Here is a 14,641-nt window from a genome sequence, read left to right as displayed (position 1 = left end):
GGGAACGGGGATCGCGGGGATCCCGCGGGTCCCGCGGGGATCCCGCGGGTCCCGCGGGGATCCCGCGGGTTCCCCCCCTGGCCCACGGGACTCCCACGGGGACGCCCCCTGGCCCACGGGACTCCCACGGGGATGCCCCCCTGACCCACGGGACTCCCACGGGGACGCCCCCTTGCCCACGGGACTCCCACGGGGATGAAAACAACCTACCTAAATTCTGGCGATGCAAGTCTGGCGTCGCGTCGGGAAATAGCCATGTTGAGCAGTGAGCTCAGCACGTACACAGATGAAAGCCTTGCTTGCTGATTGGTCCGGCGGCCCCGCCCCACCGTGCCGCCGGACCAATCAGCAAGCAAGGCTTTCATCTGTGTACGTGCTGAGCTCACTGCTCAGCATGGCTATTTCCCGACGCGGGCATTAGGCTGTTTTTTGTCATTTCGGGTGGGGGATGGTAGCGGCAGCAGCAGCCTGAAAAAGAAATCATCCTGGCCGGGTTCGGTGTCATGCTCCGGAGCTTCTACAGCCTTCCTATCTCCCTCTCCCTTCTACCTGCGGCTCTCTTCGGCAACTTAGCAGCAACGATCGACACAAGCTTCTGGCGTCGGGGCCTACCCTCTGCGAGTCCCGCTTGTTTCAACTTCCTTTTTCCACAAAGGTGGGACTCGTAGAGGGAAGGCCTCGATGTCGGCAGCTTGTCTTGATCACCGCTGCTGACGAGTTGCTTAAGAGAGCAGGGGGGTGTTGCCAGGTGCAGGTAGAAGGGAGAGGGCCAGATGCAGGACTCGTGGGTGAGGGAGGAGAAGAGAGAGGGGAGAGAAACAAAAGGAAATATTTCATACTGGGCTGGGCCGGAGTGGAGAGAGGGTGGAAAGATTCTGGCTACAGGGTGCATTAACAAAGGAAAAAGGGGGAAAGCTGAAAATGGAGATAGTGACACAAAGAAGAGAAAGGGTAAGCAGGACCTTCTGAATAAGGATAGAGATACAGAGGGGACATGAAGAGGAGGTGAAATAGAGACATAGAAGTAATGCTGAAAAAGTGTGTGTGGGGGGGGGGGAGATAAAGACATTGAAAGGGCAAATGGTGAATATGGGGTAAAGACAAGGACAGAGACAAATGAAGATTCTGAAAAAGTGGGGAGATAGGGATATAGGTGAGATGGACACAAAGAAGGGTGATGCTGGAAAATAGGTGGAATGGTAATTCTGACAGACACAGAAGGGAAATGCTGGATCAAGGAGAGATGGGGCTCAGGCTGGATGGAATGAGGAGAAATGCCTTGTTGGCCCGGAACTTCCTCTCCTACGTCAGAATTGACGTCAGGGAGCGGAATGCTGGTCAGCGCGACGCTTCTGCAGGGAAAGCTTGGGACAGCGGTGGCTTGGGGACTATTCCCCGATGGCGGTGGCAGCAAACCGAGTGGCTTGGGGGAGGGCACGGAGAAAGAAAGAAAGGGGGCAGACAGAGAGACAGAAAGAAGGGGGAACAGGGAGACAGAAAGAAAAAGTTGGGGGAGAGAATGAGGTCTGGAGGAGAGGAAACATACAGGAGGCTGAAAGAAAGGAAGAAAGATTGGATGCACAGTCAGAAGAAGAAAGTGCAACCAGAGACTCATGAAATCACCAAACAGCAAAGGTAGGAAAAATGATTTTATTTTCAATTTAGTGATCAAAATGTGTCTGTTTTGAGAATTTATATCTGTTGTCTATATTTTGCACTATGGCTCCCTTTTACTAAACCGCAATATTGTTTTTTAGCGCAGGGAGCCTATGAGCATTGAGAGCAGCGCGAGGCATTCAGCGTAACTCCCTGTGCTAAAACCTACTATTGTGGTTTAGTAAAAAGGGAGGGGGTGTATTTGTCTATTTTTGTATTTTGTTACCGAGGTGACATTGCATAGAGTCATCTGCCTTGGGAAATGTATATGGCAGATATCTTTGTTTTGTGTTCAAAAGAAAAGGAAATGCATTTCTGGTTTTATTTCTACAGTGTTGAAGTACTTGTTGGCCCTTGCTGTGACTGGTGGGGATCCCCAAGCACCGCCAGCAGAGGACCTCCTCTAGAGATGGTCAGAACTCCCCTCCACCAAGCGCAGCAGTCGCTGGCAGCATCCATGAGCCACTGAGGTGCCAGCATCTGTGACTCAGGGACGCTACTGCTGCCTGCCAAGCTTGGCAAAAGGGACCCCAGGCCAACTGCAAAGGAAGTCCTCAGCTGACAGTTTGTGGGTTCTCATCAGCTGAGTATTTATATTTTATATTTACATTAGAGGTTCTGGTAGAAACCCATTTACAAAGTATGTATTCTTCCCAATTAATATTTCCAAATTAATAGTCTCTTTGCTTATTTGTAAATGGGTCTCTACCAGAGCCTTTAATTCAGTAGCATAATTAAATAAAATAACTATTTCTGAAGTTTATAGGGAAGGATGGTGACGGAGGGGATTCCTCGCGGGGACGGGTGGGGACGGAGGGGATTCCTCGCGGGGACGGGTGGGGACGGAGGGGATTCCTCGCGGGGACGGGTGGGGACGGAGGGATTCCTCACGGGGACGGGTGGGGACGGAGGGATTCCTCACGGGGACGGGTGGGGATGGGTGGGATTTTGGCGGGGACGGGTGGGGACGGGTGGGATTTCTGTCCCCGCGCAACTCTCTACTACAGGGATACAAACTGTATAGAAGAGATCGAGTAGGACAGAAAGGTGGAGGTATTGCTCTATATGTTAAGGAGGGAATAGATTCTGTTGAATTGGTTACAACAGAAATGAAAGAGAAGCTTGAGTCACTCTGGATCAAAATTCCTGGTCAATATGGCGCAGATACGAAAATTGGCCTTTACTATCGTCCCCCAGGACAGGCGGAGGAAACTGACTCAGAAATGATGGAGGAAATCAAACAAGAATGCAAGACAGGCAATGTAATTATATTGGGAGACTTCAATTTCCCAGGGATAGACTGGAAACTAGCAACCTCCAACTGCGGCAAGGAGGCCAAGTTCCTGGAGGTGCTAGGGGATTGCTTCCTGGAACAAATGGTAAAAGAGCCGACAAGAGGCAACGCCACCTTGGACTTGGTCCTAAATGGCCTCACGGGACCAATAACAGAAGTGGAAGTCATGGTTCCACTGGGAACGAGTGATCACAATGTAATCAACTTTAAACTTGACATCGGGAAAGGGAAACATGCCAAAACCTTAACCACCACCTTAAACTTTAAAAAGGGTAAATACGATCGCATGAGAGCCATGGTAGAAAAACGACTCGAGAAGATGATGGACAAACTTGAAACGGTAGATCAGGCATGGTCCCTACTGAAAAATACTATCACAGAAGCACAAGATCTCTACATTCCGAGGATTTCCAAAGATCGGAGAACAAAGAGCAAAAGAGAACCGGCATGGCTTACCATACAGGTGAAGGAAGCCATAAAAGAAAAGAAGGACTCTTTCAAAAAATGGAAATGCATAAAGACAACCGAAGCCTGGAACAAACATAAAGATGATCAGAAGAAATGTCACAAGGCGGTGAGGGATGCCAAACAGGAATATGAGGAAAAAATAGCCCAGGAGGCCAAAAATTTCAAGCCCTTCTTTAGATACGTGAAAGGGAAAAAACCTGCAAAAGAGGCAGTGGGACCCCTGGACGACGAGGGACGAAAAGGGTACATCAAGGAAGATAAACAAATCGCAGACAAACTAAATTCCTTCTTTGCGTCCGTCTTTACGAAGGAGGACACCTCAACAATACCTGAAGCGGAGAAAGTGTTGCAGGAGAAATAGAAGACAGCCTCACCACAGTTGAAGTGGACTTAGACCAGATATACTATCAGATCGACAAACTTAAAAGTGACAAATCCCCTGGACCGGATGGAATTCACCCGAGAGTCTTAAAGGAATTGAAGGTTGAAATCGGAGAGTTATTGCAAAAACTTGCAAACCTGACAATCAGAACTGGACAGATACCGGACGACTGGAGGATAGCAAACGTCACGCCAATTTTCAAAAAAGGATCGAGAGGGGAACCGGGCAACTATAGGCCTGTGAGTCTTACGTCTGTCCCCGGCAAGATGGTTGAAGCACTGATCAAGGATAGCATAGTCCGGCACTTGGACGCACACGACTTGATGAAACCCAGTCAACATGGATTCAGGAAAGGGAAATCATGTTTGACGAATTTACTCCAATTTTTTGAGACCGTGAACGAGCAAATTGATAGTGGGAAGCCGGTGGACATAATATACTTGGACTTCCAGAAAGCGTTCGACAAAGTTCCACACGAAAGACTTCTCAGGAAACTACAAAGCCATGGCATAGAGGGAGATATACAAAGATGGATAGGCAAATGGCTGGAAAACCGAAAGCAGAGAGTGGGCATAAATGGGAAGTTCTCCGACTGGGAGAAAGTGACTAGTGGTGTACCCCAGGGCTCGGTACTTGGGCCGATCCTTTTTAATATTTATATCAATGACCTGGAGGAAGGAACATCCAGTGAGATCATCAAGTTTGCAGACGATACAAAACTATGCCGGGCAATCAGAACGCAGGAGGATAGAGAGGAACTCCAGAGCGACTTGTGTAGGTTAGAAACATGGGCGGAGAAATGGCAGATGAAGTTCAATGTGGAGAAATGCAAGGTTATGCATTTAGGCAATAAGAATAAGGAATACGAGTATACAATGTCAGGTGCAACTCTGGGGAAGAGTGAACAAGAAAAGGACCTGGGTGTACTGATAGATAGGACCCTGAAGCCGTCGGCACAATGTGCGGCAGCGGCAAAGAAGGCAAATAGAATGTTGGGCATGATAAAGAAAGGAATCTCGAGTAGATCGGAGAAAGTTATAATGCCGCTTTATAGGGCAATGGTCAGACCACACTTGGAATACTGCGTCCAACATTGGTCTCCCTACCTAAAGAAGGATATAAAACTGCTGGAGAGGGTGCAGAGACGAGCAACAAAACTGGTGAAGGGTATGGAGAAACTGGAATACGAGGATAGACTTATAACATTAGGATTGTTCTCCCTTGAGAAAAGGAGACTGCGTGGGGATATGATCGAGACCTTCAAAATACTGAAAGGAATCGACAAAATAGAGCAGAGAAGATTATTTACATTGTCCAATTTGACACGGACTAGAGGACATGTAATGAAGCTAAGGGGGGACAGGTTCAGGACTAATGTCAGGAAGTTCTGCTTCACTCAGAGAGTGGTTGACACCTGGAATGCCCTCCCAGGGGAGATTATTGCGGAATCTACCGTCCTAGGCTTCAAGAGCAAACTAGATGCATATCTCCTTAAGAGAGGCATATAAAGATATGGTGGACTATAAATTATGCCAGGTGTACACCTGGCAGGGCCTCCGCGTGTGCGGATCGCCGGACTTGATGGACCAAAGGTCTGATCCGGAGATGGCAGTTCTTATGTTCTTATTTGACCCAGCCTGGGTTAGGGATAAAGACTTAAATTTAAAAATATAATGCTTTCTAATTTAAGAATATTTTCTGTTCAAAAACTGGTCTGAGTATAGAAAAAATGTGTTCAAAGGTATTGAGAAGAAATTAGTTAATTTTGTTGTGACAAAACTGTTAGTTTTTCCAGGAGGCAGAGAAATAAGTGAGTGTCTGTAAATGTCAGTTTTCCAAGGAAAATCTTCATTGGTCAGAGAAAGAGCTGGGTGATTCATTCTTTAAGACTATATAAGAAGGGTACTGGTTAAAAGATAGAAACGTAGATATATGACAACAGATAAAGGCCAAATGGCCCATCTAGTCTGCCCATCCACAGTAACCATTATCTCTTTCTCTCTCTGAGAGATCCCACATGCCTATCCCAGGCCCTCTTGAATTCAGACAGTCTGTTTCCACCACCTCTTCCGGGAGACTGTTCCACACATCTACCACACTTTCTGTAAAAAAGTATTTCCTCAGATTACTCTGGAGCCTATCACCTCTTAACTTCATCTATGCCCTCTCATTGCAGAGTTTCCTTTCAAATGAAAGAGACTCGACCCATGCACATTTATATTATACAGTTATTTAAACAACTTTCATATTTTCCCTCTCCCGCCTTTCCTCCAAAGTATACAGATTGAGATCTTTGTCCCCATGCGCCTTATCACGAAGACCACACACCATTTTAGTAGCCTTCCTCTGGACCGATTCCATCCTTTTTTTATCTTTTTGAAGGTGCGGCCTCCAGAATTGTACACAATATTCTAAATGAGTTCTCACCAGAGTCTTATACAGAGGCATCAATACATCCTTTTTCCTACTGGCCATACCTCTCCCCATGCAATCTAGCTTCCTTCTAGGTTCTAGGTTTCGCCGTGTCCTTTTCAACCTGTTTCAACCTTAAGATCATCACATACAATCACACCCAAGTCCCGCTCTTTCGTCGTGCACATAAGTTCTTCACCCCCTAAAATGTACCATTCCCTCTGTTTTTTGCAGCCCAAATGCATGACTTTTCTTTCTAGAAATAAGGTTTGCATTTCTTTGGTAAATTGTCAGCTTAAGTGGTGCTGAGGCGTTCTTTTAAGAATATATATACATTATAATAGTTTTATGTAATATAAATACAGATTTAGAATGTTTTAGAAATTACTGTAATAGAAATATATATTTAAGTTTATACTTTGTAAAACTTTTTGTCTGTTCAGAACCTGAGGAATGTCTTTGTTTAAATAAGACCTGCCTTTTAAGGTGACGTGGTAGCTGAACATTGGAAGACTAAAGTGAAGTATCGCTAATCATTTTAATAGTATATAAGCAACTATGATGCCCTTTTTCAAGTGGAGACATTCTCCACATGCATGAACAACTCTGTCTCATGGGTGATACATCTCCCCCACACAGACGGTTTATGGGAATGCATGTAATGCATATAATTAATTGGCATTTTTAATTCTAATTTTAAGCTCAAGTTTAATTTGATATAAATTGAGTAAATATTATTTTTATGAAAATACATTTCTGTGTCTATTAATTGGCATAAGGTATCCTATATGTTGGGCCACAGTACGAGAAGTGTGCTCAAGGGGTGAGTGGTTGGACTGCACTTTTTGAGAAGCTTACAGCAGGATATACATTAGGTTTGGGAGATGTTATTTCCCTTTTGACAAAAAGTATTGGTGTACAGGCTTGTAACCAAGTTTTTAACAAAGCAGGTCTTAGTGATGTGAAAGTAACAAGTGATGAATTTGGAGTTGGTTTTAATAACTACAGACCTCGAATGGGACGTCCTAAGAATCACGCAATGTGCGGCGGCGGTGAAAAGGGCGAACAGAAGGACACAGAACTACTCGAACGGGTCCAGAGAAGAGCGACTAAAATGGTTAAGGGGCTGGAGGAGTTGCCGTACATTGAAAGATTAAAGAAACTGGGCCTTTTCTTCCTTGAACAGAGGAGATTAAGAGGGGACATGATCGAAACATTCAAGGTACTGAAGGGAATAGACTTAGTAGGGAGAATGAGAGGGCACTCTCTAAAATTGAAAGGGAATAGATTCCGTACGAACGTAAGGAAGTACTTCTTCAACCAGAGAGTGGTAGAAAACTGGAACGCTCTTCCGGAGTCTGTCGTAGGGGAAAATACCCTCCAGGGGTTCAAGACGAAGTTAGACAAGTTCCTGCTGAACCGGAACGTACTCGGGTAGGGTTAGTCTCAGTTAGGGTGCTGGCCTTTGACCTAAGGAGTGGACTGCTAGGAACGATGGACCACTGGTCTTTCCCAGCGGCAGCAATTCTTATGTTCTCCCCATTTTGCCCTCATCCCCCAAGTCCATTTACCTTTATTTTGTTTTAAAATTTGTTGCTGTTGGCAGTAGTGAATCTAGCGATCCACAGAGCTCTCCTGCCACTGCTTCTGGCGTCTTCTCTTCACTGAGCCCTGCCCTTAGTGACAACATAAGAAAATAAGAATTGTCGCTGCTGGGTCAGACCAGTGGTCCATTGTGCCAAGCAGTCCGCTCCCGCGGCAGCCCTTAGATCAAAGACCACTGCTTTAACAGACAAGCCTTACTTGCGTATGTTCCGGTTGAACAGGAACTTGTCTAACTGTTTCCACTGGGGCAGCCACAATGGAGAGAAGATGCTGGAACTAGTGACAGGGTAGCTCTGTGAATCAATTTGCTATCACTGCTTGGCACAACTTTTACATTGAATTAAAGGTAGATGTGGGGGCAATGAATTAGATAAATGCTGTTGGGGGGAGGTGATGGGATCGATTCTGTGAAGGAGTAGCCAGTAAAAAAATAAAAGGCAAAAGAAAAGAAGCCAGGGAGATACGGGCTCACCTTGCTGCCTATCTGCTCGCCCAGGCCCGCTTAGGCATTCCTTTTGCCGAAGTCCTTTCTTCTGGTATAATTTCCTGTTTCGTGAAAAGGAAGTTACATTAGATGGTAGGACTCGGATAGAGGGAAAGCCCGAATAGCAAAATGGAAAAGGGGCTGGTTTTACTCTCATGAATTGGTGATTCTGTTTTTCTGGAAACAATTTGAGTCGGGGAACCGAGCACCTCTACTTACTGCACGGCTATTGATCTGCAGTGCTAGAACAAAAGGCTATTCTGATGTGGTCATTGTGAGTCTTCTCAAGTCTCAGATGATCTGAAAATTGGCATGAGTGAGGTGATTAAATTTGCAGACGATACTAAGTTATTCAGAGTAGTGAAGACGCAGGAGGATTGTGAAGATCTGCAACGTGACATAAACACGCTCGAGAAATGGGCCGCAACATGGCAAATGAGGTTCAACGTGGATAAGTGTAAGATGATGCATGTCGGTAACAAAGATCTTATACACGAATATAGGATGTCTGGGGAGGTACTTGGAGAGACCCCCACCCCAGGAAAGAGATTTGGAAGTACTGGTCGACAAGTCGAAGCTGTCCGCGAAATGCGCAGTGGCGGTGAAAAGGACGAACAGAATGCTAGGAATGATTAAGAAAGGGATCTCAAATAGATCGGAGAAGGTTATCATGCTGCTGTACTGGGCCATGGTACACTCTCACCTGGAATACTGTGTCCAGCATTGATCGCCGTACATGAAGACGGACACTGTACTACTTGAAAGGGTCCAGAGAAGAGCGACTAAAAAGGTTAAGGCGCTGGAGGGGTTGCCGTACAGAGATTTTCTTGTTAGAGATTTTCCTTGATTCATGTTTCTTGTGTTCAAGTGAATTACTTGAAAATGTAACTCAAAATTGCAATACATATAAAAATATAAAACAAACAACCCCCCCCCAACTCAGCTTTTGGATCTGTGAGTGAGGCAGAGCTCCAAAGAGGGGAGGAAGAAAAAGCACAGTTGCATTGATTCCCATTTAGCTTATGAGGGAGGAGGAAGGGCAAGCTTGTGATCTTCAGCAAGTAGAGTCAGCGGGTGGAGGTATAAGGAATAGTAAGAGCCTAGGTAATCAAATTTTCCTCTAGCTTTTGAAGGTTAAAGGATCTTACATTTTAATCCTGTGCACAATATTACATGTTCTGGACGTTTTGTATGACATAATACAAGCCACAGTGTTTTGTAGGGCTTGGTCTTAAGTTGAATTGGGTAATGTCGGAATAAACATTACTATATTGAGAAAATAGGCATAATAGAATGTGGAGCTAGTCCATTTCAGGGTAGTCTCTCATGATTATAAGTTGACAGAGCGAAAAAAACCCACCTGACTTCAATACAGTAATGATCTGAGAGTGACATGTCTAGTCACTCCCAAGTACTTGAAGAATGAGACAATTACCAGACAGTGAGTGTATATGAGAATTGGTGGGGCAGAGAGCCTGAAATCCAGGAAGCCACTCTTTTTGCTGAGTTCAGTTCAAGCTATTGATCTTGGAGCCACCGTGCCACATTATGAAGGCAGTCTTGAAGTGATTGAAAGTTGAGGGTTTTAAAATCGGTGTAATGTACAAGTAAAATAATGTAAGCATAGTAGGAGCTAATATCAAGAGACTGAATTAGGAGGATATGAGAACTAAAAAGATGGAGAAAGAGCCCTGTGGAATATCACAGTGAAGGGGGAATGATGGGGAATTTGAAGTGAAAGAGACAACCTGAAAAGTATGCTTCGGTAAGAATGAAGAAAACTAATTTAGGACTGATCTCCAATTCCATTGGAAGAGTCTATTAAGCAGGGTATGATTGCTCTTGTGTCTCATTTATACTCTGATATGAGGTCAGCGTTCAGTTTACTATGGTGATCACTTACTGAAGAAGCTAGGACTGTTTCTGTGCTGAAATGGCAGGAAAACCTCATTGACGATGGCTTAATGCATTTGCAGATTCCATAGACTGTTGTGGGGAGAAAACAAAGCTTTGAGAGAGAGGAAATTTGGCATGTACTACTTTTCTATTGTGCTCCTGTTTCAGGTTGCCAACTTTGCATTGTTCTATCAATCTCTTAATTTCACAAAAACCTTGGCCAGGTCCACTGATTCCCAATACAACGACACAATATCTTCAAACAACAACTAGTATTAACGTTAAAACACTTCCATGACATGACACCTGACTTATGTAGCGAAGAAACTCCCAATATACCACTCTCAGCGGTCCCTCTGTTCGCAACGAGAACTAAGACTTTCCAACAGTCCAGCAAACAGCCTCCACCGGGAGACAGCCCGAAAGCGATCATATTCCTAAATCATATCGTTAAATTATGGAATCAACTCCCTCCTGCCATTAGGACAATTTATAACCTACTGACCTTTCGGAAAGCAGTAAAGATGCTTCGTTTCATGGACCGGATCATTCTGGTCTCAAACTTTGACAGACCTTGCTTCAACGTTCCTTACCTCAGAACATCTGTGCCTACTAACCAGTTCTTCTACCGTTCACTGCAGATATGTTAATACCCATTCGTGACTCTAGGATTTATTTTCTTAGATTCTGCAAAGCATGTGTTTTTAGTCACATTCTTTATAAGTTGTAAGTTATTGAGTCTATAGCTTTGTGTTTTGATCATGTTATTGACTCTAATGTACTATCTCTGTTTCTGAAAACTTTGTGTATGTATCCTTGTAACCCGTTCTGGGTTCCTGGGGAGGACGGGTTACAAAAATGAATGAATAAATAAATAAGGGCTTCTGCATGTTAGCCACCATATTAGAAATTTTCTTTGCCATAATGTTTTTTTTATTTCTCCATATTTTGAGTTAGTGGAATTTGCTTCACCAAAACCTCTCACCTGAAAAGTGCTCTTTTTAGGAGTGGATACTTCAGATAGAATAAATAAATGTCATGCCTTTTGAGAATCAAACAGTTTTATCAGCGTTTTAGGCATATCTTTCCTACATTTTTGCCCTAAACCTCTTAAATTCACACAAGTTTGACAAGTGTATTCAAGTTCCAAGTTTATTTAAAATATTTGATATGATCGCAATATCCAAATCCACTGCGATTTACAAAGATTAAAAATAGAAAAAAATAAAAGATCGAACAACCAGGATATAAACAGTTATGACAAAAAATGCAATTGAGGGGAGGGGGCTAAAAAAAATTTTGGATTAAATACAATTCCAAAATAAAAGAAAGAGGGTGGGAGAGGAGACAAAAGGTTAGGGAACCTTACCCACTTAATTTCTACTTAAGTGTTCCTTGTCCAAATAAGTTCCAGAATGAGATCATATGATTTTGAATGGGTCAGTTAAAGGCGTCCTTAAACAGCCAACATTTTAGTAGGCCTTTAAACTTATTAAGTAATTTTTCTTCTCTTATGTTGAAAGGAAGCAAGTTCCAAATATGAGGAGCTGTAACAGAAAAGATCATATCCCTCCTTGAGTAAATGATTTTTAATGAGGGAATTACTAACAAAGATTTATCTTCTGATCTTAGAGATTTTACAGGAATGTATGGTATCAGAAATCTTTCTAAAAATGCTGGGCTTTATTTACTGGTATTTTATGTGTGAGAAAAGCTATTTTGTAAGTAATTCTATGGTTTACCGGTAACCAGTGATTTTCCTTTAACAGTGGAGTTACATGATCAAATTTTTTTTCTTTTCATAATTTTTATTGCGGTGTTTTGAAGAATTTGTAGTCTACGTATTTCTTTTAAGGTAGTCCCTTTATATAGGGCATTGCAATAGTCAATTTTAGAAATGACTAGGGAATGTATTAAAATATTTAATGATGATTTATCAAGAAACGCGGACAGTGATCTGATTAATCTTAACCTGTAGAAACAAGTTCTTACCAGTGAACGTGGTAGTTAAGCTTTTGGTCTACAAAATGGCTTTGCTTAGAGCTGCATAGACTTTCTTCTCTAGCTGAAATAATTACGGTATTCTAGTGCCACCTCAAAAAATGGCATAATTCTTGGGCTGTGCTCACTTTAAAACTTAGTATTTGGGCAGAATAGCTAATATTTTAGCATGTTTTTAAAATGCTGTGCGCTCATATCTACTGTGTGTACTAACTCCTGTGCAAACCGGTTAATGCAGCATTTGTCCATCTGCATGTTGCTACCCATAGGTTTTTTTCATCTGCTCCTGAGAGTGCTTTTAGCTTTTAATGTTACTGGCAGCTGTTCAGGCCATATGAAGGGGTTGCTACTTTTTGCCATTCTAATTCATAAGCAGCTATAATGGACTTTGCTTCAAATTTTATAATATGCTTTTTGCAGAGAGGTAATATCTTGGAAATCCTTGATTTGCCATGTTAGCTTCTATTTTTCTACCTTTCTAATGAAGGAGTGGCAACATTTTCTTTATGCTTCAATATTTAACATTAATAACTATTCCTATAACATCAAGAAAGTATTTAACAGTGGATGTGAGCAATGTGTGTCTTGGTATCTTTAGTACCTTAATGATCTAATTCTAAGGTTAATGAAATTATATTAGGTAGGGGAATTTTTTTATTTTTCTTTCAAGTTGAGAAAGTAAAATGTCTTACTATTTGTTTTGGCAGGCATGGAAGCGATGGTGCACTCAGATCCTGTCTGCTCTCAGGTAATGGGAACATTAGGCCACTTTTGCTCATGGTTGAGTGCCTATTATCTTGACTTACTGCTTTCCCAACCTTTGCACTATGGTAAATGACATCTGTAAATAGTGTGGATTTATAATACATGCTTTAGGGCTTGAAAGTCTGAATAGATTCAACAGTGGGAGGTCTGAAATTTTAGGCCCACCAGTGCTGCAAAACCAGACTTACCAGAAGTTTTCTGCAACTTGTAAACATAATAGTTTGTCCTATTCAAGGCACTTTTCTTTGATTTAAAAGGCATGTCTAAAGTAGTGTCACCTTTTGATGTATATACCACAGTAACTTACAGCTAGTAAATATCTTGTTAGATAGTCATGCAAATTATCCCAGGACAAGCAGGCAGCATATTCTCACATATGGGTGACATCACCAACGTAGCCCCGGTAAGGACCACTTTAAAAGTACATTGCCACTTTAAGTCTTTAGAAAGATCGCAATAGCCAGAACTGCGAATGCGTGAGTGCCTTCCTGCCCGATGTAGGGTGCATTGTCCCTTAGTTTCGGCAAAGGTAAGAAGACTTGTCTTTTTCAATGGCGATTGAATTTTTTTCTTGCTGCCTTCCTGCTCTTGAAGATCTCTGATGTCTGTTTTCTTTTTCCTTTTATTAAAGCCTTTTTCATTAAAAAAAAAAAGTAAAAATTTTCATTTTTTTTCTTTTGCGGGTTCGGCTCAGCAGGGCCTGTTCAACCACCTTGGCCTCGGATTTTAATTTAGCCGAGGCCGTCTTCCCTTCAATGTCCCGCCCGCAGACGGGTTTCAAAAAAATGTGGATGTTGTGCTCGCCCCATCTCCATGACTGACCCGCATCACTGGTGTTTCCAGTGCTTGGGGCCCGAGCACCGTCCTGAAACCTGTTCCTGCAGTTTGTCTCTGCAGAAGAGGACTCTCAAGAACTGCCTTATTCACAGTGTCTCCTCTTCAGTGTCACAATGGAGAGAGATTTGACACCGCTGCCGATGGCGGCACCCGTCAAATCGACACCGCACCAATTGACATCGGTGGAACCATTTTCGGTGTCGAACACTTCAGTGGGTAAGCCGGTTAAGAAGCCTTCCCCCATCCCCTCTGGGCCTTTGGTCAAAACAGCAATGAGCCAAGTCCTGCTGACTTCGAGGAGACCCAAGAAATGCTCTGCTCCGATCTCAGTGAGCACCTCAACATCGGCCTCCTCATCGTCTGAGCGTAGAGCCGCACCGAAGGTACCAGCAAAAAAGCAAACGGTACCGGTGCTTACTCTTAAGCAACAGATTAAAGAGTTGCTACAAGAGGAATTACTTGAACAGTTCCAACTGCTGGTGCCGACTCAAACTCTGCCCATGTCGACACCGTCTCCCTCGGTGCTAGTCTGGTCTGAGCCTTCGACACTGGTTGCACCTGCACAGGAGTCTCCATCGGTACCACCACATCTTACTAAGGAGCCGACACCGGTAGTCTTCAACCCAAACATCACCTGAGATGATGTCGGTGCGGTCCAGAAAGGCACCGAGAAGTTAAAACATCTCGAGCCTTTGACACCGAGTGCTTTTTGATTTGATGGTAAAAAGTACTTTCACACCTAAAATAATTCTTTTTTAAAGCTAATGTTGATAGCTCAACAATGAATTTGACTGTAGTGTGCAAATAGAGAGGGGACATGATTGAGACCTTTAAGTATATT

The 14,641-nt window shown here is 43.4% G+C and overlaps 1 protein-coding gene across 2 annotated transcripts in view; it reads left to right on the top strand.

Moving 5' to 3' along the window:
• NRBP1 (nuclear receptor binding protein 1) overlaps positions 1–14,641 on the top strand; it is a 214,483-nt gene that overhangs the window by 30,381 nt on the left and 169,461 nt on the right. For both annotated transcript variants that reach the window (XM_033937868.1, XM_033937869.1), the window contains exon 6: positions 12,906–12,946. In XM_033937868.1, coding sequence (XP_033793759.1) covers positions 12,906–12,946 — 41 coding nt within the window. The remainder of the gene's footprint in view (positions 1–12,905; positions 12,947–14,641) is intronic.

Source organism: Geotrypetes seraphini, chromosome 3 (genome assembly GCF_902459505.1).
Source record: "Geotrypetes seraphini chromosome 3, aGeoSer1.1, whole genome shotgun sequence".
Taxonomy (NCBI): domain Eukaryota; kingdom Metazoa; phylum Chordata; class Amphibia; order Gymnophiona; family Dermophiidae; genus Geotrypetes; species Geotrypetes seraphini.
This window is presented reverse-complemented; position numbering and strand designations above follow the sequence as displayed.